Consider the following 27,535-nt stretch of genomic DNA (forward strand, 5'->3'; position numbering starts at 1 on the left):
TGGGCGCACTCGGAAGGGAAGGAGCACTGTTTAAGTTTTTCAAAGCAGAATTGGCTGGAATTGAGATCGGACGCCATGTCGCATTTGGAGAGCCCCTGATGTGCCTAAACAGTGGAAACTCCCCAATTCTAACTGAAACCCTAACCCTAGCCCTAACCCCAACCCTAACCCTAGCCCTAACCCTAGTCCCAACCCTAGCGCTACTTTCACACTAGCGTTTTTTTGCATACGTCGCAATGCGTCGTTTTGGAGAAAAAACGCATCCTGCAAAGTCATCTGCAGGATGCGTTTTTTCCCCATAGACTAACATTAGCGACGTATTGGCACACGTCGCAACCGTCGTGCGACGGTTGCGTCGTGTTGTGGCGGACCGCCGGCAGCAAAAAACGTTACATGTAACTTTTTTTGTGCCGACGGTCCACCATTTCCGACCGCGCATGCGCGGCTGGAACTCCGCCCCCACCTCCCCGCACCTCACAATGGGGCAGCGGATGCGTGGAAAAACAGCATCCGCTGCCCCCGTTGTGCGGCGCTTGCACAGTGTGAGAGTAGCCTAACGGGAAAATGGAAATAAATATATATTTTTAAATTTTATTATTTTTCCCTAACTAAGGGGGTGATGAAGGAGGATTTGATTTACTTTTATAGCGTTTTTTGGGCGGATTTTTATGATTGGCAGCCATCACACACTAAAAGACGCTTTTTATTGCAAAAAATAGTTTTTGCATCACCACATTTTGAGAGCTATAATTTTTCCATATTTTGGTCCACAGAGTCATGTGAGATCTTGTTTTTTGCGGGACGAGTTGACGTTTTTATTGGTACCATTTTCGGGCACATGACATTTTTTACTCGCTTTTTATTCCGATTTTTGGGAGGCGGAATGAACAAACCAGCAATTCCTGAAATTCTTTTAAGGGGGGCGTTTATACCGTTCCGCGTTTGGTAAAAAGGATAAAGCAGTTTTATTCTTCGGGTCAGTACGATTACAGCGATACCTCATTTATGTAATTTTTTTATGTTTTGCCGCTTTTACACAATAAAAACTATTTTATATAAAAAATAATTGTTTTTGCATCGCTTTATTCTGAGAGCTATAACTTTTTTATTTTTCTGCTGATGATGCTGTATGGCGGCTTTTTTTTTGCGGGACAAGATGACGTTTTCAGCGGTACCATGGTTATTTATATCCATCTTTTTGATCGCGTGTTATTCCACTTTTTGATTGGCGGTATGAGAATAAAGCGTTGTTTTTTGCCTCGTGTTTTTTTTTGTTTTTTTTTTACGGTGCTCACTGAAGGGGTTAACTAGTGATAGTTTTATAAATGGGGTTGTTACGGACACGGCGATACTAAATATGTGTACTTTTATTGTGTGATTTTTTAAAAAATTTAGATAAAGAAATGTATTTATGGGAATATTTTTTTTTTTTTTTCTTTATTTAGGAATTTTTTTTTTCTTTTTTTTTACACATGTGGACATTGTTTTTTTTTACTTTTTTACTTTGTCCCAGGGGGGGACATCACAGATCGGTGATCTGATAGTGTGCATAGCACTGTCAGATCACCGATCTGACAGGCACTTTGCAGAGGCTTGCCGGCGCCTGCACTCAGCAGCTCTCAGCAGGCGCTGGCAAGCAGGGTCATCTCATGACCCGGAAGGAGTCCCACGGCCATCTTGGATCCGGGGACTCCTTCCAGGTCACCGGAGCAGTGCGATCTCATCGCGCTGCTCCGGTGGGAGAGCGCAGGGAGCCCCCGTCCCTGCGCGATCCCCCTCTATGCCGCTGTCACTATTGACAGCGGCATCAGAGGGGTTAAATGCCCGCGATCGGCGATAGCGCCGATCGTGGGCATTGCTGCGGGGTGTCAGCTGTCATATACAGCTGACACCCGAAGCGCCGATGCGCCGTACTAGTACTGCGGCTGGCACTAATGCAGTGCCGGCAGCGCCGTACTAGTACGGCGCATGGCACGAAGGGGTTAAAATAGTTTATCATATCACACAATATAGTAGTAGTATAGTACTCAACAGAAGTTTGAGCACATGGATGTTGCAGTTAATTGCAAATATGTAATTTTTGTGGTCAGTACGTTGTGCCCAGATTGTGCTTCTGGAAATGTACATGGATCGCCTGCCAGGGCCGTGGGGCACCCTGTACCGGGCCGGTTCTTAAAGGGGACGTGTCAAGGCAGCATTGACCCTGTCCGTGGCCCTGGGCCTCCAATAAAAGGGGAAGAAGTAAATGGGGAAATAAAATTTATAAAAGTTATTGTTCGTGACTCGACCTGTGGTATTCGGCAAATAAGAAATGTTGAGTAAGTAAGAAAAAAAATCCAGCTCCGGAGTAAAAGTCATCAATTTTATTTCCACATATTTAAAATTCGGAAAAAGCTGCTTGCAAGTAACTGCACATCTATTTCAGAAAAGAAGCTTGCTGTGGACAAAGAGCAGCATGCGTGCTCGAAACGCGTTCAGCTAACTTATGGCTTCTTTTCTGAAATAGTTGTGCAGTTACTTGCAAGCAGCTTTTTCCGAATTTTAAATATGTGGAAATAAAATTGATGACTTTTACTCCGGAGCTGGATTTTTTTTTCTTACTTACTCAGCAGAGGACGTTGGGCGGTGGCGTTTTCCTTGCTCGGATGTTCCTGTGGACTCTTATGGATTTGCTGATGGGGGTAAGCTGAAACATAACTTTTTTACTGTTCAAAATAAGAAATGTTAGCCGATGCTGCAGTTCAGATCCTCTGGGGCAGATGGTGATGCAGCAGAGTTGTTATGGCTCTCCACAGGTAGAGCTTAACCCTGGGCAGATGTAGTGTTGATTGAAATGATGGTGCTTGTGGTAGACTGTGCAGGTGTTGTAGAAATAATGCAAAAGACACAGTAAGGTGCAGTTTCCACTTTTACTCACAGTTCTCCAGTCCACAAACGCAAGCCTGATGCTGTCTTCTTCAGGTTAGTGGTCCAGCAAACTCCCAGGCAAATTGGGATGCACATTTCCAGGACTCCTTTCATATGCCTTTCTCTGGCCATCTCACTACACTGGCTTTCCTCTTCTCCTGCCCAGTGCCTTACCAACAGTGTCTCAAGCCAGCAGTCACAAACCTGGTCAGGCGACGTTCTCCGAGTCGCCTGGATTCTATATGACTGCCTTTTCGACGAAGTATGGGTGGATGTGGCTGTGCTTCTTGCAAAAGCCACAGCCTCCGGTTTCTTAGCTGAACTTGAAGTATTCCACTTAGTTGGGGCCAGTCCCCTTGCCTGCGACCTGGACCCTCCACTCTGGATACGGGCCCCACGGGTGGCTTCTGCACTACACATGCCCCTAGGACCCCTTCTGTCCTTCTGGGAGCTTCTTGCAGTCTCTCCCTCTCACTTCTCTCTTCTGTCTGTCAGTAGCTGCAGAACCGCATGTCTACTCAGCTCCACTTCTCTCACAATCTGCTCTCTGCACTGTTCTTCCTAATAAGCTCCTCCCCTACTCTACCTACCACACCCACTCCTCCAACACGTTTCCTATCCAGCCAGGGATGAGGCCTTCCTCCCTAAGGGTACACCCAGATGCCACGACTGAACTGGTGTGTGTTGGATTTGAGTGATGGAGTCCTGGGTAGTGCACCCTCCTTACCTGAGAGCGGGATACTACACCACTGGATGAGGTGCAGTGTCTCTGTGGCGACTGGACCCCAGGGGCGCCACATACACCACATAAGTTGTTTTGGGGTTCTCTACTGCAATAATATATAATTGGACATACATTTCTGTTTGGCACACTACATGGATCAAACAGCAGGGAGAGTCATTTTAGTAGTGCTTGAATTTGGTTAGGTTGGATTTAGGGAGACATGATGCTTTTGCAAAGCCTTTGAGCCATTTGTAAAGTGAGAATCCTCAAAAGTGACTTCAATATGGAAACTACACCCCCAAGGGTATTAAAGAAAAATCTGTCAACAGGTTTTTGCCTTGTTATCTGAGGAGAGCATGATGTGAGAGTTAAAACACTGAATTCAGTGATGTGTCATTTATTGGGCTTTGTGCTGTTGTTTACTTACATTGAAGGTTTTATAACCAACACATTATCACTGCCTGGACTAAGTCTCATGCCCCCTCATGTGATAACTGTTAATAGTCAATGTACATAGAAAGCTGTAGTGGGGGCATGGTTAGATTTCTGAGCTCTGCTACATGCTGCATCTATGAACCCTGTGTCACAACTGCTGCACCAAGTAAACTAAGTGATACATTCTTTGAATCTGGGTCTCTTTTCATACATTATGCTGCTTTCAGATGAGGTAGCGAAAACCCACTCACAGATTCCCTGTAATCTAGGGTTATATTAAGAAATATTAGTTTTTTGGGGGGCCTTAGTGGTGTTTCAATTTAGAGTTTAGGGTAATCTTGGGGAACTGTGTAGCATAATTTTTTACCACATGAACATGACTATGCAGTAAACTGGAATGTTAGACAAAATATGTGCTTCTGTCAAAGGCGATGTAATTACATTATAGCATCTCCTGTCACACACGCTGAATGATGGACGGAGGAACGAGTGGCTCCCTCCACACCTTTAAATAAATTGCTATTTACATAAATAGTAGTTAACCCCTTTACCCCCAAGGGTGGTTTGCACGTTATTGATCGGGCCAATTTTTACAATTCTGACCACTGTCCCTTTATGAGGTTATAACTCTGGAATGCTTCAACGGATCCTGATGATTGTGACACTGTTTTCTCGTGACATATTGTACTTCATGATAGTGGTAAAATTTCTTTGATATTACCTGCGTTTATTTGTGAAAAAAAACAGAAATTTGGCAAAAATTTTGAAAATTTAGCAATTTTCCAACTTTGAATTTTTATACAATTAAATCACAGATAAAATACTTAATATGTAACATTTCCCACATGTCTACTTTATATCAGCACAATTTTGGAACCAAAATTTTTTTTGTTAGGGAGTTATAAGGGTTAAAAGTTGACCAGCAATTTCTCATTTTTACAACACCATTTTTTTTTTTAGGGACCACATCTCATTTGAAGTCATTTTGAAGGGTCTATATGATGCAAAATACCCAAGTGTGACACCATTCTAAAAACTGCACCCCTCAAGGTGCTCAAAACCACATTCAAGAAGTTTATTAACCTTTCAGGTGTTTCACAGGAATTTTTGGAATGTTTAAATAAAAATGAACATTTAACTTTTTTACACAAAAAATTTACTTCAGGTCCAATTTGTTTTATTTTACCAAAGGTAACAGGAGAAAATGGACCCCAAAAGTTGTTGTACAATTTGTACTGAGTACGGCGATACCCCATATGTGGGGGTAAACCACTGTTTGGGTGCATGGCAGAACTTGGAAGGGAAGGAGCGCCATTTGACTTTTCAATGCAAAATTGACTGGAATTGAGATGGGACGCCATGTTGTGTTTGGAGAGCCCTTGATGTGCCTAAACATTGAACCCCCCCCACAAGTGACACCATTTTGGAAAGTGGACCCCCTAAGGAACTTATCTAGATGTGTAAAAAGAAAAAAAAGAGCATGAACCGCACATCCCAAAATCATACGTTGATCTAAAGCCGCTTGGCAAAAATTTAAATACTGAACATGAGGTTTTCAGTTTAACATTCTGATCAGACTGTATGAAGCCCACTGCCCCTTCACGGCAAACCTCGTAGTGGGTCCTAACGCCCTAACGGAGCGGAGCCGTGCGGCGACCACCGCCGCAGCGGCCATGCACCAGCACGGCGGACGGCCTGTTACCCCACAGCACCCATGCTGCGAGACTGAGCCCCCAAGACTCCAGACCGCACCGCCCCACCAGCACAAAGCCACAGCAACAATGGCCGCCGCACAGCACCAGCACCAAAATGAAGGGAGCGTTTAAACTCACCTTCCTCCAGCTCTTCAGTGAGAGCCAAAATGGGCTAGACCCCTTACTTTGCAGTCTCCTGCTAATTAAAATCACCTGAGCCAAATGGGAGGAGTGCTGGTCCAAAAAAAGAGACAAGTACATGCTATGTGCAAAAAGAAAAAAAAGAGCATGAATCTAGCTAACGCTTGGCCCGATCATTGCTATCTAATTAACGCTGCTGGTGATTAAACTAAAGTAAATAATGACAACATTCAATAGCGCTTACGCAGGTGGTAAATTAACTTAAAATGAAGTTAATAACAATAGTGTGGTGATGTGTTGGGGTGGGATTATGTGTGGTGATGTGGTGGGGGGCAGGATTATGTGTGGTAATGGGGTGGGGGGCGGGATTATGTGTGGTGTTGGGGGGCGGGATTATGTGTGGTGATGTGCTGGGGGCGGGATTATGTATGGTAATGGGGTGGGGAGGCGGGATTATGTGTGGTGATGTGTTGGGGGGGTGGGATTATGTGTAGTAATGTGGTGGGGGGCAGGATTGTGTGTGGTAATGTGGTGGGGGGTGGGATTATGTGTGGTAATGTGGTGGGGGGCGGGATTATGTGTGGTAATGTGGGGGCGGGATTATGTGTGGTAATGTGGTGGGGGGTGGGATTATCTGTGGTAATGTGGTGGGGGGGCAGGATTGTTGTGAATTTGGATTCTGGGCTCCCCCGGTGGCTACTGGTGGAATTGAACTTGTGACATCATCTTCCCTGTTCACCTGTTCTGATTAGATCTGGGTGTCGCTATATAACCTGGCTTCTCTGTTAGATGCTTGCCGGTCAACAATGTTATCAGAAGCCTCTCTGTGCTTGTTCCTGCTCCCAGACATCTACTAGATAAGTTGGACATTCGTCCATGTTTTGTTTTTGTATTTTGGTTCCAGTTCACAGCTGCAGTTTCGTTACTGTGTCTGGAAAGCTCTTGTTGATCAGGAATTGCCACTCTGGTATTATGAGTTAATGCCAGAGTCCTAAAGTAATTTCTGGATGTGTTTTGTTAGGGTTTTCTACTGACCATGAAAGTATGCTTTCTGTCTTCTGCTATCTAGAAAGCGGACCTCAAATTTGCTAAAACTATTTTCCTGCTGCGTTTGTTGTTTCATCTCATATCACCGCCAATATATGTGGGGGGCTTCTGTCTCCTTTTTGGGCATTTCTCTAGAGGTGAGTCAGGTCTTATATTTCCCTCTGCTAGCATTATTTAGTTCTCCGGCCGGCGCTGGGCATATAGGGATAAAAAGTAGGACATGCTACCTGGCTACTTCTAGATGATGCGGTAGGTTTAGTTCATGGTCAGTACAGTTACATCTTCCAAGAGCTTGTTCCTATTGAGGCTTATGCTAGTTCTCTGGCCATGGAGATCATGACACAGGATTATGTGTGGTAATGTGGTGGGGGGGCAGGATTATGTGTGGTAATGTGGTGGGGGGCGGGATTATCTGTGGTAATGTGGTGGGGGGGCTTGATTATGTGTGGTAATGTGGGGGCGGGGTTATGTGTGGTAATGTGGTGGGGGGCGGGATTATGTGTGGTGATGTGATGGGGGTGCGTGATTATATGTGGTAATGGGGTGGGGGGGCTGGATTATGTGTGGTAATGTGGTGGGGGGCGGGATTATGTGTGGTGATGGGGCCGGGATTATATGTGGTAATGGGGTTGGGGGCGGGATTATGTGTGGTGATGTGTTGGGGGCGGGATTATGTGTGGCGATGTGTTAGGGGGTGGGATTATGTGTGGTGATGTGGTGGTGGGGCGGGATTTGTGGGGGGCGGGATTGTGTGTGGTAATTTGGGGCGGGATTGTGTATGGTAATGTGGTGGGGGTGGGATTACATATGGTGATGTGGTGGGGGGTGGAGCTACTGTGCAGGGGGCGGGATTAGCGAGTAATCACGATGCCTCATATATATAGATCAGGATGCCTGGACAGGGGAGGGCAGTCTCATGGTGCAGCTCATGCACCAGTGTTTTCAACCCTTCAGCTGTCTCGATCCACAGGCCATACAGGAACAGTCAGAGGGATCGATGCGGCTCACAGGCTGCACTTTGCCCAGGTCTGCATTAGACTGTGTGCCAACATTGACGGATTTAGCTGATTGGTTAACTGGTGAATGATATTTGGGGGAATGTCGACAGTGCATGTCTTATTTTGAACTGCTGATTGTTCTCAAAGAAATAAGCTGCTAAGGTGTCAGTCGGTGGCTTTCTGATAAGGAACACCGGAGTACGTGACTGAGCTAGTGCTCCTGTGTATGGGAGAGTTGGCTGGAAGCCATCTATTGTGCTTGGCCGGCTAAACCTGCCACTGTAGCTGGCAGACCTAGAGGCCTCTGGTTACCAAAGCAACCATTGTCATTAAATGTTCGTGTGGGGGTAAGTGGGTTGAAAGATGGACCCGCTATTTCTCGCAACCATTTGTTACCAAAGCAACCATTGTCATTAAATGTTCGTGTGGGGGTAAGTGGGTTGAAAGATGGACCCGCTATTTCTCGCAACCATTTAAATCCTGCGGCCCCTATTGATATCTGTATTTAGCAGGTTAAACAGCTAGTAATGGGCCTATCATTGGCTGTTAATGTAGAACCTCACCTATCATTAAAGCTACACTCCCATGGTGGTTTCACTGGGCATGTCTCCTGTGAATGCCTTATCACCAGGATGAAAAATATCCCCCGGAATACCTTCTCAATCAGAATTCACTGGTGTGTCTTACTACTAAAAAGGGTTAACATATACAGTAATTTACGATGCTTTCTGTTCTGTTGCAGCTGTAGTATGAAGAGAGGTTCTGTCGAAGAATTAAAAAGCCAAGATGAAAGGCGATGTCCGCAAAATATTCATAGAAATATTTCTTCAGATTCACTGGTATGTATGTTATATGTGTTTGTCTTAAATTATGTTATACGTTGTGGTTTTGTTGCCGTGTTTTTAGGAATAAACAGTAAGAGTATTAATTGATAAGGACATTAAAATCATATATATGGTAATTGAAAATAATATTTTAGTGACCTTGACGGTCTTCAAAGGTAAAATGTCAAGGAAAATGCAAAAAGTTTTTTAGGCAAACAATTAATGTGTCACACACAAGAATTCTGTGGTATTTCATAGTAAATCTAACTCAATATCTTTGAGTTTTAGCGGGGGAATAAAGACAAATTATATTTTATCGCTTCCACTGTACAGTATCAATTCTCCTAAATGACAAAAAATGTAAATGAAAAACTAAAAAAATATTTTACATTTTTAAAAATAAACATTGGGTATCACTGATGCATCAACAGAAAACAATATCTTAACCCATATGGTATATGGCATACATAAAATCAAATTCCAAACTTGTCATTTTTCAGTTGTTGCACCTCCAAATGCAAAAAAAAGAAAAATTGTATGTACTCTCAAAATGGTATCAATAATAACCTCAAACTGCCATGCAAAAAAAATTACAGGTCTCCAAAAATAGTGACACAAACCAAATTTTTTATTTTTGCAAATTTCAAATTTAGTAAAAATGATAACTAAAACACAACTAAAAATATACAAGCTTGCTATGACTGCATTCATACTGACCTGAAGAATCAGGTTGCAGAAGTCATTTTTGCCATGCAATGAATGCAAAGAGACAACATAACACAAAATTCTATGGTCAAATTGCTTTTCTATGCCATTTTATGGCACATTAGGATAGGTCATCAATGTCTGATAAGAATAGTGGAAATGGCGGGGGGACGCATAAATTTTGCAGTAGGCAAGACCACATGTGCTGTTGGTGGAGTGGCTCAACAGAATCTGAAAGTAGTAGTGGCGAGTCATGCATGCATCTTCTGTGCTGGAGTTCTTTTGCCTTAAAACAATTTTTTTTTCAATCTGCAGGCTTTGCAGAAGGAAAATACGCTATGAAATCCCAACTAGAATAGACTAGAAGCTATTAATATAAGCCCGCAGCTGTCTGCTTTCCCTAAGGCTAAGTTCACACTTGCGTATGGCTGGTCTGCGTAGGGCTGCATACTTCCTACCTTAAGCTCTGTGTAGGCGGAGCTTAAAGGAGGAAGCACGCAGTCCAACGCAGACCAGCCATACGCAAGTCTAAGCTTAGCCGGTTATTAAAAGTAGGGGTGGTCCCACACTGTTTTTTTCATTTATTTGTTACTAATAAATGAATGAAAAAAAAAATGATGTGGGGTCCCCCCTATCTATCTATATAATCGTCTAAGGGTCACATTTGTCTGCTTGTCTGTCTGTCTGTCACGAAAATCCTGCATCAGCAACGGGCACAGTCCGGCCACGAATTCGCCCTTCCCTACTCCCCTCCAGTCAGTGCCACTCCATGCAGCATCAATAGTAAAAAGATCTAATGTTAAAAATAATAAAAAATTATAAAAAATCATTATATTCTTTCCTGCTCCTCGCGACACTCCGGTCCCAAGAATGCATTGCGGCAATGACCGGAGATGACGTAGCGGTCAGAGAGATGATGATGTAACAGTCATGCGAGACCGCTACATCATCACGTGTTATTGCCGTAATGCATTCTTGGGACCGGAGCGTCGCGAGGAGCATCGTTAAACGCCTGGGCTGGATCCGGGGGCCGCCGGAAGGTGAGTATATATTTATTTTTTATGTTAATTCTTTTTTAACAGGGATATGGTGCTCACATTGCTATATACTGCATGGGCTGTGTTATGTACTGCGTGGCCTGTGTTATATACTATGTCTCTGTGCTATATACTACGTGGGCTGTGCAATATACTACGTTGCTGTGCAATATACTACGTGGCTGTGTTATATACTACGTGGCCTGTGTTATATACTACGTAGGCTGTGTTATATACTATGTGGGCTGTGTTATATACTATGTGGGCTGTGTTATACTACGTGGGCTGTGTTATATACTACGTGGGTTGTGTTATATACTACGTGGGTTGTGTTATATACTACGTGGGCTGTGTTATATACTGCGTGGGCTGTGCTATATACTACTATACATATTCTAGAATACCCGATGCGTTAGAATCGGGCCACCATCTAGTTTTTAATAACCGGCCAAGGGAAAGCAGACAGCTGTGAGCTGATCTTATTATTTTGGGAAGGGGCCCAAATCCATAGACTTTCCCAACTAGTGATGAGCGAGTAGCATAATATTCTTTATCGCTATACTCGCAACGAGACTACAATGCAAGTCAATGGGAAATGCAGGAAATTTTCAGCTGGACCCTACAAAGGGGTCTGGGGGTCTGAGGATAAGGCTGAAATTGATGGGAAATTGATTAAACAGAATGGTAAGAGACTGGAGAATATTCCTGTTATGTTAGGGCTAGCGGAACGCACCTAATGAATGTATATATTTATTAGGATAGATGCGTTTGCAGCCCGGGGTCCACCGTGCAGGAGAACTTGCTGCTAGCGAATAGCGGAACTATATGGTGGTGTCAGCTAACTCTGTTACTTCACAGAGCAGCCATGAACTCAAAGCACTGCGCCCTGTTAGACTCCACAGAGGCACAGGCTAACTGTCTAAACAAGAACAGTCAGTGGTCTTGCATGCACACGAAACTCCTCGCCGGAGGTGCCAGCATTCTAGGGGCTTATTTCAGCTGGGTCCCTGAACTCACTCATACAAGACCACACTGGCGCAAAGTACATAAATTAAAGCAATACTAGCGCATGGCCGTGCGGCCATGCGAGCCTTAAATAGTAGCAGCACATACAGGACCTTCCAAGAAGGACCAATGAGAGGCTGCCACAGAGCGTGAGCACCTACAGGACCTTAGCTGCAGTGTCTGATCATGTGACCCTCGATCTCCACTGAGAGATCTTACTCTGGGCATGCTCAGAACGAGAAAAGCAGGACTTAGTCCCAGAAGCGTCCGCTCGCTGCTGCCCAGCACTGACTTCAATGGCAGAAGCAGGAAAAGCAGCAGCAACTCTCTGTACAGAGTCAGACTGAGCGAGACGCTGGGACCGACGTCTCCGCTGAGCAGACTCCACTGCGGCAGGAGAAGAATGGGAGACCGCAGCGGAGATGGCCTGAGATTCCCCCCGTGCAGAGATGGGACCTCGACCCCTAACAATGCCTGCATGCATTTCTTACTCACATATGGTTTCTGGGAATAAGATTGTTGCAGTATTACAACACTTTTACAGATAGACAAGAACAACTACCAAAAGTATAATGGTTAATAAACAGTTTTTCCTGCATAATCACTTGTATATAAGGATAAATAAACCAGAGAAACAAAAAAATTCCTTTAACGTTTGTTCACACGTACTGTTGTGTTTTCTTTTCGCAATTTTGAGGGCCCTGACTTAAACATTTTGTAGGTTTCTTTGCCATACATCATTTTTAGTTAGCTATTCCCCAGTACTTTACAAGGCCAGCTACAACGCACCAGTAGTATGTTAATCTTTTGATGTGAGAGTCCTCAAGTGGCCCTGTAACGTGTTTTGGAGGGACTGCTGTTACTTATACATTTGGGCGATCCCTCCCTCATTGACACTCAGTGGAATACATATTCCATAGCAGTTTACAATGTGTCCATTGTAATGTTGAGCTTCACCCTACTCCTCCCCCCTTTCCTCCACCTCCATGTAATTCTGCGGCCCTAAATTCAAATGTTCAGAGGGCTTGCAGTAGGCAGGAAACGTGAGTTTAGTGAGAGTCCTCATGTAGCCCTGTAACATACATTTGGAAGTGCTCTCCTCTAGAAATTTTGGAAGGCCCTCTTGTGTACATTCGAGAGTGCCCTCACTTATTCATATTGTACATCCCTCACTCTATTATTTAACTAATTCAAGGGCAGAGACTACATGGAAAATGGGAGTATTAGAAGGCAGCAGTGAATGCAGCTTGTGATCCTCAAGTTTGGGTGACCTCCGTGAACTGGAAAAATAAATCTGCGCTAGTCAACTGGATGACAAGCTCGATTATATTTCTTGGTCAAGTCAATGGACAAAGGATATATGGTTCTCCCACTCCAAGATGGGTTGGAGTATTGACAATATTCCCCAGTTTATATTGGAAGAGAAGACTTCTTGATACTGAACTACTTGGCCGAGTGCAGAATGTGCATCGTATTTCAAAAAATTACTCCTGGGGCTTGTGTCATAGATGCAGGAATATACCATGACAAAGGCCTCCCTTGACAAACATTATCTATGCTGGACTACGGTAATAGTAGTGGGGCTCAGTTCAAGTTTTCAGAGGACCATCACTCGGTCACCAACAGTCAGTGTACATTTCTATTGAATATGTATCCCCTATCTCAGTCACAATGTGAGACAACCTGTCACAAGGGCCTCCAATAACAAATATTAGTTTGGTTGGACCACTCTACATTCAAGATTTGTCCACTGCACAATGTACATAGGGTTTGTAAAAATTAGCCCTATGGTCTGGGTCTTGATTGAAGCAGGAAGCCACCATCCCAAGGGCCTCCAATCACAAATAGTAGTAAGGCTGGAGTAGGAATACTGTCCTGCTTTGGCCACAGCACAATGTTCATAGGGTTTGCAAAAATTTAGCCCTATGGGCTGAATCATGGTTGATGAAGGAAGGAAATGGTTTTTTTATGGGATGGGGTTGACGTTAACAGCAGTATCATGAATCAGCATTTTTGGTGAATTTAGGTTGACTTGCTGTCATTTGGAGGAATTGCAAACTGTGGAGATATCAGTCCTTATTGAATTTAATCAGAGTAAGTCTGTCTGCATTTTCCATGGAGAGGTGTGTGCGCCTATCAGTGATGATTGACCCAGCGGAACTGAAAACACGCTCTGACATCAGTCTAGCAGCTGGGCAGGCCAGCACCTCTAAGGCATATAAGGAGAGGTCGGGCCAAGTGTTTAGCTTGGACATCCAATAATTAAAGGGAACCGAAGCATCAGAAAGGACTCGCGTATGGTTACTTAAGTACCCCTTGACCATGTTCTGCAACTTCCCCCTCCTTGGCATTGTTTCAGGCACAGATGGCCCTTGCTATTGTGCTGGTTTATTAAAAATTGTCCAATTTGTGCACAATTTCCCCCCCACCTCTGTTGGACCTGGTGTTCGTGTCTCTCCCCAGTATCCCTTGGTGTTGAAAACAGCCGCTATCTCTGCCACCAGCATTGTCTGAGGGTGATATTTTTAACAACTGATCAACAACGGCCCTCTTGAACGATTCCATTGTAAAACTCTTTGGTGACTCCAAAAGGAGAGAAGGAAATTTCTCCTTGTACCGTGGGTCAAAAAAGGTGGCCAACCAGTATTGGTTGTTGGATAAAATGTGTATCACGCGAGAGTCTTGCCACAGACACTTACACATGAACTGTGCCATGTGAGCCAAGCTGCAAAATGTCAAATGTTCTGTGTCCCCAAAAGTAGTAACAGTACCCATCCTCTCCTCACGCTGTCTCGCCTCCTCCTCTCCAGCCTATCCAGGCTGCACAGACAGGAAACTTGGGTTGGGTGTCCCCTCTGTAGCATTAGGAGTTCCCTTGGTAGCACCGAAAAACAAGTCCTCTCTCTCCTCATCCACCTCATCACCCAATGTTGCCTCAAAATATGGGCTGGGTAGTATGACCCATTCTGAAATCTGGCTCCTTACCAACATGCTGGGCACTCAAAACGTCCTCTCTGAGATTATGCAGTGATTGTTTCAAGAGACAGAGCAGCGGGATGGTTATTCTGATAATAGCCTGATCGCCACTCACAAGGTTGGTGCAGTACTTTATAGTTCTCCAGAACCTCACAAATGTCAGCGATCCACACCCACTCGACAGTTGTTATGTGTGGGGGCTGACTCTCAGTCTGACGGGCATGTTAAAGCTCATATTCAGCTATTGCCCTCTGCTGCTCGCTAATCCTTGCCAACATATGATAGGTTGCGTTGCACAGCGTGGGCAGGTCGCAAATGAGTCAGTGACTTGGCAAATTCAAGTGCTTTTGCAGCGCTATAAGACCAGCAAATGTGGTAGAGGTATGGTGGAAATGGGCACTAGTACGGCACACTTTCTCAACTAGGTACGGTAAGGCAGGGTAATGTAACACCCCAGGATCCTGTTTTTTACAGTGGCATTGCTTTCCTCATGGTGAGAGTGATGTCATGCTTGGAAGCGAGGGAAGATCTTCTTTATCAAGTAAACACAAGTATACAACATGTTCACACTCTAGGCCAGAAGGGGAGCTTTGATCCAGCTTATGGGTGGCTTCCCTATATAAATTCTGGTCTGGAGGGGAAGTCAGGGAGAGAGTGCCAGACAGCAGACTGGAACAGCTGAGGCGGAAAGGAAAGTGAGGGGCCGTGCAGCCACGAGGGTGCTGCAGCTCCTGGATAGAGATAATACAGAAGGAAGAATGCATTGTAGTGAGCGTGGAGGAGAGCGAAGCACAGGAGAGTGAGAACTGGGGAGAATAGCTGTGACTGAGCTACCTCCCTGCAGAGCGCAGATACCAGTAGCCAGAAAACCGGGGTTGTGTTGTACTCCAAGAGGCACAGCTGAAACCGACAGGACAGCTGGACTACACATCACCTGTCCGCCCTAAAAACTGGAGACACAGTAGCACATAGAGCCCGGGTCATGATAGAGACCCTGTAAAAAGGCTAGTGTCCTACCCTTTAAGGAGGACAGGGAGAACAGTGAGGACCTTGACAGATGCCACAGGCAGCAAGGGACTACACCCAGAGCGCTGGTAGTAAGGCTTCTAACTCCACCTGGTAAAGGGGACTCTGAACTCACTTCCAAGCCAGCCAGACCCTGCCTGTACCCGTGATCTGGTGCCCTGGACTGCAGCTACCTGAAGTCTTCAGTAATCCAGGTAAAGAGACTGCAAACCCGTGTCCTCTGTTTCTTTCTGCACCACTCACCATCTTCATCTACAAACTGGGAGCTCTGGGGACCCAATTTCACCTGTGGGAAGTTATACCATCTTAGCTGCCATAACATCACCCCAGCGGACCCCTTTTAAGCAGCGTTGGTCACCCCTGACCAAGTACCACAGGTGGTGTCACAAACTTTTACCAATTTACAAATCCCTTTAAAGACTATCCCTTTTACTTGGGCACACAGGGCCACGGACCGGGTCGCCGCGACTGTGACCTCCCCTTTAATAATGACCGGACCTGGTACCGAGTACCCCTAGGCCCTAGCGGGCGTTCCAGTAACTTTTCAGAAATTTCTGAACAACTAGGTTCAGCAAGTGAGCCATGCATGGCACGTGTACCAGCTTGCCGACCGTTAAAGCCACCAACAGGTTATGCCCATTATTGCAGATGACCAGACTGAGTTGGAGGTGCAGCTGGTAGAGCCTCAAAAAATTATTATAAATCAAATTGATCGGGATTAGTTATAGTGCAGGCTCATCAAAAAAGACTAATACCTCTAAAAATTACTTTTTATTGATCAATAATAAAAAGCAAAATAGACCACAAAATACAAGAAAGTGAAAAACCAAACAAAAACAACCCAAAAATCTATTGCTGATCTGTAACTACCAATGTATCCAGCAGGGGTATACAGTACCTTGCGAAAGTATTCGGCCCCCTGGAACTTTTCAACCTTTTCCCACATATCATGCTTCAAAGATAAAGATACCAAATGTAAATTTTTGGTGAAGAATCAACTTAATACTTTGTTGCGCCACCTTTCGCTGCGATTACAGCTGCAAGTCGCTTGGGGTATGTCTCTATCAGTTCTGTACATCGAGAGACTGAAATTCTTACCCATTCTTCCTTGGCAAACCGCTTGAGATTAGTGAGGTTTGATGGAGATCGTTTTCTTCAAGAATGGTCCTGTATTTGGCTCCATCCATCTTCCCATCAATTTCAACCATCTTCCCTGTCCCTGCTGAAGAAAAGCAGGCCTAAACCATGATGCTGCCACCAGCATGTTTGACAGTGGGATGGTGTGTTCAGGGTGATGAGCTGTGTTGCCTTTACGCCAAACATATCGTTTGGCATTGTTGCCAAAAAGTTCGATTTTGGTTTCATCTGACCAGAGCATTTTTTTCCACATGTTTGGTGTGTCTCCCAGGTGGCTTGTTGCAAACTTTAAACAATACTTTTTATGGATATCTTTGAGAAATGTCTTTCTTCTTGCCACTCTTCCATAAAGACCAGATTTGTGCAGTGTACGACTGATTGTTGTCCTATGGACAGACTGTCCCACCTCAGCTGTAGATCTCTGCAGTTCATCCAGGGTGATCATGGGCCTCTTGGCTGCATCTCTGATTCATCTCCTTGTTTAAAGGGAACCTGTCACCCCGTTTTTTGAAGATGAGCTAAAAATAGCGTTAAATAGGGGCAGAGCTGGGCGTTACATTAGTGTCTTTGTGTGCCTTTATTACCCACCTATGCTGCTGAAATACCTTTGTAAAGTCGCCGTTTTCTGCTGTCATTCACGCTGGTCTGGTCCTATGGGCGTGGTGACAGCGCTGTTTCTCCCCCAGATCAGGCTCATCATTCCGTTGGTGGCGTAGTGGTGTGCGCATGTCCAACAGAGAATATCCACTGCCCAGGAGATGAAAAAGAGCGCGATCTGCGCTATTCAGCCGTTTACCGGTGGGCGCGGCCATCTTTCCTGTGGCCGCGCATGCGCAGATGGAGCGCTCTGCTGCCCGGGGCTTCAGGAAAACGGCCGTGGGATTCCGCGCGTGCGCAGATGGAGATCGCGGCGGTCATTTTCCTGAAGCCCCGGGCAGCAGAGCGCTCCATCTGCGCACGCGCGGCCACAGAAAGATGGCCGCGCCCACCGGTAAACGGCTGAATAGCGCAGATCGCGCTCTTTTTCATCTCCTGGGCAGTGGATATTCTCTGTTGGACATGCGCACACCACTACGCCACCAACGGAATGATGAGCCTGATTTGGGGGAGAAACAGCACTGTCACCACGCCCATAGGACCAGACCAGCGTGAGTGACAGCAGAAAACGGCGACTTTACAAAGGCATTTCAGCAGCATAGGTGGGTAATAAAGGCACACAAAAGACACTAATGTAACGCCCAGGTCTGCCCCTATTTAACGCTTTTTTTAGCTCATCTTCAAAAAACGGGGTGACAGGTTCCCTTTAAGATGAAAGTTTAGAGGGAAGGCCGGGTCTTGGTAGATTTGCAGTGGTATGATACTCCTTCCATTTCTATATGATCTCTTGCACAGTGCTCCTTGGGATGTTTAAAGTTTTGGAAATCATTTTGTATCCAAATCCGGCTTTAAACTTCTCCACAACATTTATACAGGTGCATTTATACCTTTTATTTATCATCATTAGGATGCATTTGGATTATATTTATCATCATTAGGCATTTAGGACAACATTGGATCATGCAGAGATCCACAATGAACTTCTGGAGTGAGTTTGCTGCACTGAAAGAAAAGGGGCAGAATAATATTGCAAGCCCCACTTTTCAGTTTTTGAATTTCCACAAAAATTTAAAATAACCAATAAATTTCATTCAACTAAATAATTGTTTTGTATTGCTATTCTGCAATAATGAATGTTGTATTGTGGATTTGTCATATTCAATTCATTATAATGGCACTGTACATTATGTCCCATAGAAGATATTTTGCAGTAGTTGTGTTTGAATAAGGGGATTATTAACTGGCAGCCCAGTTGGAGATATATATTCTGGGTATACTGACTTGAACCCGCAATTTTTTCCCTCTCAGTCTATCCCCATATTATGGGTAATGAATAAAGGGTGAGTTATAGGGAATTTAAGGGCGAGTCATCGTTGAGCGGGGGCACCACTGTGCGTATTGTGATAGGGTGACAACCTCCGCAGCCAGGAAGGGACTCTGAAAATAGGGATTGTGGAGGGTAAGGATAAAAACTCCCCTCCCCTTCTCTTTTTCTCCCCCAAAATAAAAATAAATTTATAACAAACTAACCACCAATATGACATGTATCTAATTTGACATTTTCTTTGGTACCTTTAATCATCTTTGTCACCATGGCTTAGCATTAAATTAGGCCCATATATTTATTCCCTGCTTTGTATAACTCATTATTTAAAAAAAGCTCGGTCAGTCTGCATATTGGATTTGTATTATGGTGTGTGTCTTTTTGTGTGGTTTTCCTTCCATAGGGACATCCAGGGAATTTAGGGCAAGCCGCCTGTGAGCTGGGGCACCATTTGCGTTTCAAGAGGTGCCAACCTCCGCTGGTAGGAATGGGTTCAGCTAGGGTTACCTAGGTTCATATAGGCCTATCTATATCCCTGCTGGATTCATCCGTAGTTACAGATCAGCAATAGATTTGTTGGTTGTTTATTTCGTTTGGTTTTTCACTTTCTTGTATTTTGTGGCAAATTCATTTTTTAACATTGATCTAATAAAAAGTAATTTTTAGAGGTATTAGTCTTTTTTGATGAGTCAGCAGTGGGTAGAGCCACTGATCGATCTGTTGTTTTAAAGCTTGCTACAGCTCTGCTGCAGTGTATGGTTTATGACCTAAACAGATCAAGTTCAGCAGAGCGTGTGGCCAATTTGCCAATGGGCTTCTGCACAGGCAGTGATGAGGAGGGTACTTCAGCAGAGGATGAGGAGCAGGAGGAAGGGAGAGAGGAAGTGGAATATGAAGAGGAGGAAACCCTGACAGAAGTTGGACCCGCTATTCTTGACGAGGGTAGGATGTGTGATGGTCCAGTTTGCACCTTTGTCCCACCCTCCACCAGGTTCACCTAGTGTGCCGTGACAGAAATGTATAGTCTCTGTCCACAACAACTTGTCCAAGTGCCTGTTGTTAGGTGGACCTTTCCGGTTACGGCGTTGGTGAGAGCACGGTTCAGATTGTTTAACCGGTGGTTGTGTAACACAGTGACGGCACATCGAGAAAAATACAGGGGGAAAATGGCCTTGCCTGGTGCGTGCTTGGTAGCAGGCAGTAGGAAATGATTGGACTATTGCTTTGCATAGGGCCCTAAACGCCTTTTTAAGAGAACCAATGTGGACAGCAAAAGCCAGGCTCTGATTCCAAAAACAGCATGGAAAATGGCCTGGTTCGTGCTTGGTAGCAGGCAGTAGGAAATGTTTGGACTACTGCTTTGTGTAGGGTACTAGCGCCTTTTTAAGTGGATTAATGCAGACCGCAGAAGCCAGGCGCTGACCCCAAAAACAGTGGGGAAAATAGACCGGTGCTTTTTAAAAAAGGCTGCACTAAAATTTATTCTCTGTGAGCTGGAAAAATATTGCTTTGCCTCTAACAAGAGCTGTTTTAAGATGGACACTGGAAGAACACTTTAACCTCTCCCTACCTAATATACAATCTCTCCCTCCCTGTACTCTGACTTTGTTGTGTGCCTTCAGCTATGAAAAGAGCTATTTTTGGTGGTATTATGGAGCTAGTGACCGGCTCTTTTAAACTATCCCTGCTTCAGTATCTCTCTCTCCCTACTCTACACTGACCTAGTATACACTGCAGGTAGCTCTTAAAAGGGCTTTTGTGTTATCAAGAGGCCTAAAGACTCTCCCTAGCAGCTGAGCGATCTTTCCCTATGCTGGTAGAACGCAGGCTCCAGATAAAATGTGCGCAAAATGGCGGCGGCAGGGCTTAAATAGACGCTATGACACTGGGCAGCCAGCCAATCACAGTAATGCCACAACCAAGATTTCTGCCGCATTACTGTGATTGGTTAAGAAGCCCAGCATGTTTAGTGGATGCAAAGGAGGCGCCAAAACTGCACAGCGAGACATCTATATATATAGGTAGGCGAGTACACAAATACTCACAATGTAACGAGTAACCCGAATACTGTACTATCCGTGCGATTAGTAACAAATAAAACTCGCTCATCACTATTCCCAACCTATTATCGGTCCCTAGCTGAGCTATCTGCTTTGCCTTTGCAGGTTATTAAACAGGGGGGGACCCTAATAAAAATGTTGTGTGGTTTTCCCTATTTTTAATAACCAGCTAGAGCAAGCAGACAGCTGGGGGCTGATACTAATAGGCTGTGACGGGTCATGGAAATTAGCCCCTTCCCAGCCTCTTAAGACCAGTCCTCATCTATACCAGAAATGACGCATCCATTAGATGCACCAGGATTGGTGCTTATCCTCCGCTCTTCACTATTGCCCTGTTACGGTGGCAATGGGATTGATGTCAGTTATGTAATGTCATCTGACATCAAGCTCACAATTAGTAATGGAGAGCCATCTATTAGATACACCTTTATTCACCCAGTAAGTAAAAAGAGAAGAAAACACACAAAAAAATAAATCTTTATTTGAAAAAAAAACACCCAACAATTTCCCTCTTTACTCATTAATTATTTAACTTTATAGTTATTTATTTATATTTTATAATCCACAGGGTCCGCCATAATCCATAATATGGGGGTTCCATGATGATCCCAGTCTTATTCATCCAGTCTATGGAGCTTTGTTGAGCTTCATAGACTGGAGGAGCAGCTTATGCCAGGTCTTGCGCTGCACTCCCTGAGACACAGATGCTGTGAACTGAGGTGACATCAGTAAGATAATAGCAGTTTGCAGCAGCTGGTTCTCTCGAGGGCTGCACCACTATGAACTGAGGTAACCTAACTGACGTCACCTAAATACAGAGTGGCTGGGTCTCACAAGGGCAGAGCGAGTGCTGGACCAATGAGCAACTTCTGTGAAGGGCCATGGATATTTGGCCCTCCCTGCCTAAAAATACCAGCCGTCAAGCACCCCAGAAGTGGAGCATCACATGAGATGCTCCAATTCAGGCGCTTCACCTCGTCTTTTGCCAATTGCCCTCGTGCTTTGGAAATCGGTTAATGGCTTTTTGGGTTGATGGTGATGTCAACTGTGTAGTGTCAGCTGGTATCAAGCCCTAGTGTTAGTAATGGAGAGGTGTCTATCAGATCACCCCCATTACTAGCCCTGTAATAAAATGGAAAAACAGCCACAAAAATACTTTATTGGAATAATATTTGGAATTGAGAGTCCTCAGTGGTTGATGCCTTTTAATGGCTAACTGAAAAGATGGTAACAAATTGCAAGCTTTCAAGACTACTCAGACCTCTTCATCAGACATAGACTAATACAGATTACTGGGAGGGGCTGGTGAGGACCCAGCGGTCATGGTGCACATTGGCACAAATGACAAAGTTAGAGGTAGGTGGAAGGTCCTTAAAGATGATTTCAGGGAATTAGGCTGCAAGCTGAAAGCAAGGACCTCCAAAGTGGTATTTTCCGAAATACTGCCTGTACCACATGCCACGCCAGAGAGGCAACGGGAGATTAGGGAGGTTAATAAGTGGCTCAAGAATTGGTGTAGGAAGGAGGGGTTTGGGTTCCTGCAGAACTGGGCCAACTTCTCAGTGGGCTACAGGCTCTACGCTAGGGACGGGCTGCACCTCAATGGGGAAGGTACAGCTGTGCTGGGGGAGAAAATGGCTAGAAGGTTGGAGGAGTGTTTAAACTAGGGATTGGGGGGGAGGGTATTCAATTTATAGGAGGGGAAGATAGGGCAGATAGAGACCTGGGCACAAATAATGAAGTTGGGGGTGGCGGTGGCATGGGGGGTGGGGTTAGAACAGTTAATAATTTAAGAAAGAATAGAGGTACAGAGAGGAACATCAAGTGCATATATACTAATGCCAGAAGCCTCGCCAACAAAATGGACGAATTAGAATTAATGTTGTTGGAGCATAATTATGACATGGTGGGGATATCTGAAACATGGCTGGATGAGAGCCATGACTGGGCTGTTAACTTGCAGGGCTATAGCCTTTTCAGAAATGACCGTACAGATAAGCGAGAGGGAGGGGTGTGTCTGCATGTAAAATCGTCCTTAAAACTCCTTAAAACCCATCCGGCGTGATAATATAGGTGAATTTAATGAAAATGTAGAGTCCCTGTGGGTGGAGATAAGGGGAGGGGGAAAAAATAATAAATTACTGATAGGGGTTTGTTATAAATCTCCAAAAATAATGGAAGCAATGGAGAATATCCTCGTAAAGCAAATAGATGAAGCTGCGACTCAAGGAGAAGACATTATTATGGGGGACTTCAACTACCCTGAAATAGATTGGGGAACAGAAACCTGCAGTTCCAGCAAAGGTAATCCGTTTTTGACAACTATGAGAGACAATTACCTTTCACAACTGGTTCAGGACCCAACAAGAAGGGGGGCACTGCTAGACCTAATATTAACCAACAGGCCAGACCGCATATCAAATATAAGGGTTGGGGGTCACTTGGGGAATAGTGATCACAAAATAATAAGTTTTCGTGTATCCTTTAATAAGATGTGTAGTAGAGGGGTGACAAGGACACTAAACTTCAAGATGGCAAATTTCCAACGGATGAGAGATGATCTTGGTGCAATTAACTGGGACGATATCCTGAGACATAAAAATACACAAAGAAAATGGGAGACGTTTATTAGCCTCCTGGATAGGACCTGTGCACAATATATACCCTATGGGAATAAACATACTAGAAATAGGAGGAAACCAATATGGCTAAATAGAGCTGTAAGGGGCGCAATAAGTGACAAAAAGAAAGCATTTAGAGAACTAAGGGAAGTAGGTAGTGATGAGGCATTAAATAAATACAAAAAATTAAATAAATTCTGTAAAAAGCAAATCAAGGCAGCAAAAATTGAGACAGAGAGACTCATTGCCAGAGAGAGTAAAAATAATCCCAAAATATTCTTTAACTACATAAATAGTAAGAAACTAAAAAATGAAAGTGTTGGCCCCCTTAAAAATAGTCTGGGGGAAATGGTGGATCAGGATGAGGAAAAAGCCAATATGCTAAATGACTTTTTTTCATCAGTATTTACACAAGAAAATTCCATGGCAGACAATATGATCAGTGATAACAAAAATTCCCCATTAAGTGTCACCTGCTTAACCCAGCAGGAAGTACGGCGGCGTCTAAAAATCTTTAAAATTTACAAATCTCTGGGCCCGGATGGGATACACCCCCGAGTACTGCAGGAATTAAGTACAGTCATTGATAGACCATTATTTTTAATCTTTAAAGAGTCCATAATAACAGGGTCTGTACCACAGGACTGGCGTATAGCAAATGTGGTGCCAATATTCAAAAAGGGGACAAAAACTGAACTCGGAAATTATAGGCCAGTAAGCTTAACCTCTACTGTGGGTAAAATCCTGGAGGGCATTCTAAGGGATGCTATACTGGAGTATCTGAAGAGGAATAACCTCATGACCCAGTATCAGCACGGGTTTACTAGGGACCGTTCATGTCAGACTAATTTGATCAGCTTCTATGAAGAGGTAAGTTCCGGACTGGACCAAGGGAACCCAGTAGATGTAGTGTATATGGACTTTTCAAAAGCTTTTGATACGGTGCCACACAAAACGTTAATACATAAAATGAGAATAATGGGCATAGGGGAAAATATGTGTAAGTGGGTTGAGAGCTGGCTCAGGGATAGGAAACAAAGGGTGGTTATTAATCGAGCACACTCGGACTGGGTCGCGGTTAGCAGTGGGGTACCACAGGGGTCAGTATTGGGCCCTCTTCTTTTTAACATATTTATTAATGACCTTGTAGGGGGCATTCAGAGTAGAATTTCAATATTTGCAGATGACACTAAACTCTGCAGGGTAATCAATACAGGGGAGGACAATTTTATATTACAGGATGATTTATGTAAACTAGAAGCTTGGGCTGATAAATGGCAAATGAGCTTTAATGGGGATAAATGTAAGGTCATGCACTTGGGTAGAAGTAATAAGATGTATAACTATGTGCTTAATTCTAAAACTCTGGGCAAAACCGTCAATGAAAAAGACCTGGGTGTATGGGTGGATGACAAACTCATATTTAGTGGTCAGTGTCAGGCAGCTGCTACAAAGGCAAATAAAATAATGGGATGTATTAAAAGAGGCATAGATGCTCATGAGGAGAACATAATTTTACCTCTATACAAGTCACTAGTTTGACCACACTTAGAATACTGTGCACAGTTCTGGCCTCCGGTGTATAAGAAAGACATAGCTGAACTAGAGCGGGTGCAGAGAAGAGCGACCAAGGTTATTAGAGGACTGGGGGGTCTGCAATACCAAGATAGGTTATTATGCAGCACCCCAGAGTCCTGGTCGTTGCAGTTATGTCGCTCTGCCACTAAGGGGAGTGATGTTACGTCTGATTGCACTAAAGGAGTTCACCTGACTGGGTTTTGCCCAGGTAACATCTAGTGAGAGGAGAGCGTTACTTGGGAAGATTCAGGGGGGTCCCTGTCGGGGGTGGGATCCTGACAGTGGCCTAGCAAAAGGACAGATCGTTACGGAGCCGTGCCTGCACCTCATTGCGGCGGCATCTTAAGAAAGGACACGAAGCGAGGTATATTGTGGAGAAGTGAGAAACGAGATCACAGCACAAAGGCGATAGAATCAGAAGGAGTCGTGCCCCGAGATCGGCAACATCCTTCTGAGGCGCGTAGCCGGCGGCCGGAACGCCGAGGAAGTAATAGACTTTATGCATTACTTGAACTATGGCAGGGCAGTTAACTTTAGGTTGGCTGTCTCACCTTTTACACCTAATGAAGACAATGGAGGCAATTGTGGGAGAGGGGCGTCTCTAGGGTCCCTATAAAATAACTCCAGGCCTACCCCGTCATACGGGTGCGTCCTATCCATATCATCTGGGGGACGGAGAGAAAGAACAGAAACATACACGACAGTTGTGAGGACTATCCCGTGGTGCTCAGCAGGGAAGTACTACAACACCCAGGCGCTAGTAGGTAGGCTACTGATTTTCACCTGCAAAGGGAGCTCTGGATGTGCCTTCGGACCGGCCAGTCTCAGCCAGCCCTGTTAGCAGTGCTCTGGATTGTGGATGCCGAAGCCTTCAGTAAAGAGGTAAAGAGACTGCAACCCTGTGTCCTCGTCATTTACTGCAACCTGCACCATCACCGACACCTTTTATTGGGCGCCCCTTAGCAGGGCCACGGACCGGGTCGGGCCACCGTGACATTCCCAGAACCGAGAGACCAGGTACCGAGTACCCCGCCACCCTGCGTCTGGGGGCCGCTCCAATTACACTTGGGGCTGTTTAGTTTGGAAAACGAAGACTAAGGGGTGATCTTATTTTAATGTATAAATACAGTATATGAGGGGACAGTACAAAGACCTTTCTGATGATCTTTTTAATCATAGACCTGAGACAGGGACAAGGGGGCATCCTTTACGTCTGGAGGAAAGAAGGTTTAAGCATAACAGATGCGGATTCTTTACTGTAAGAGCAGTGAGACTATGGAACTCTCTGCCGTATGATGTTGTAATGAGTGATTCATTCAATTTAAGAGGGGACTGGATGCCTTTCTTGAAAAGTATAATGTTACAGGGTATATACACTAGATTCCTTGATAGGGCGTTGATCCAGGGAACTAGTCTGACTGCCGTATATGGAGTCGGGAAGGAATTTTTTTCCCTAATGTGGAGCTTACTCTTTGCCACATGTTTTTTTTTTTTTGCCTTCCTCTGGATCAACATGTTAGGGCATGTTAGGTTAGGCTATGGGTTGAACTAGATGGACTTAAAGTCTTCCTTCAACCTTAATAACTATGTAACTATGTAATACAACATCTGAAGAATCAGATATTTTTACACAACACAGCACAGAACTGTCATTATGTGAGAGTGATAAACAGTTGTGTCTATAAGTATTTGAACAGTTCGTAGATAAGTAGTGAATGTTTTATTGTCCTCTGATTGGGGTCTGGTTCTGTGTTATGATGCCCCATAAGGTCTGAAGTGCAAATTCCTTCATTGATGTAAAAAGACATAAATCCATGCGACGCATTCATTCCTGCACTAAGTGTGTCAAAGGTTGTCATAAATTTATACTCCGAGATTCTCCTGTCTCTCTGAGATTTGAAGTTACCTTTCAATACAAGTAATTTCAGGTCCATGGTGCTATGATCAGGCATACAAAAATGTTTGCCACAGGTAGATCCATCCTTTTTTCTCCTATTGTGTGGCGGTGAGAATTTATCGTTGTTCTCAGTTTTTGCCCTGTCTCCCCAACATACAAACCCCCAGCTGGACATTTGGTACATATAATTAGGTACACTGTCCCATTTAAGGTATGTTGGGCGGTCGATTGGCTTCTGATACAGGGATGTCTCTATTTCATTGTTCTGCAGCTTAATGATGGTGTCCAAAAAGTTAATTTCAGTACAGGAGTAGTTGAGTGTTAAGTTGATGGTGGGATGAAATTGATTAAACTGTTCATGGTACGTCTTTAGCTGTTACTCAGACTGAGAAGGGGCAATGAAACTTGTGGGGTCTGGTAGTTCGGGGATAGGGCTTGACACATGAGAGGCCTGAGACGCACTGGAAGGGTGAGACAAACCTGACATTACAGACACACTGGGAGGTAAGGGGGGAGGAATACTAAGAGTCCGCTGTTTTTTATTTTTTTTCCCTTTCTGGGATCGCCGGGTTCTGGGAAGCCTCGGTGGGCTCATATGTCGTGGCATGGTCGTGGTTGATGACCTGGCAGGGTCCGGCTGCACTGTACCAGAGTCCATAGTGCTCGTAGAGCGTGCAGCCATGCCAGAGTCCATAGTGCTCGTAGAGCATGCAGCCATGCCAGAGTCCATAGCGCTTGTAGAGCGGAAGGCCATGCCTGGGTCCTGCTGCATCGTGGTGGTGGCGGTACGGAAGGCCATGCC

At 44.6% G+C, this 27,535-nt stretch overlaps 1 protein-coding gene across 2 annotated transcripts in view; it reads left to right on the plus strand.

Moving 5' to 3' along the window:
* Nucleotides 1-27,535, plus strand: part of LOC143804781 (pecanex-like protein 2) — a 1,087,275-nt gene that overhangs the window by 70,796 nt on the left and 988,944 nt on the right. For both annotated transcript variants that reach the window (XM_077283212.1, XM_077283213.1), the window contains exon 3: nucleotides 8,689-8,785. In XM_077283212.1, coding sequence (XP_077139327.1) covers nucleotides 8,689-8,785 — 97 coding nt within the window. The remainder of the gene's footprint in view (nucleotides 1-8,688; nucleotides 8,786-27,535) is intronic.

Source organism: Ranitomeya variabilis, chromosome 2 (genome assembly GCF_051348905.1).
Source record: "Ranitomeya variabilis isolate aRanVar5 chromosome 2, aRanVar5.hap1, whole genome shotgun sequence".
NCBI lineage: Eukaryota > Metazoa > Chordata > Amphibia > Anura > Dendrobatidae > Ranitomeya > Ranitomeya variabilis.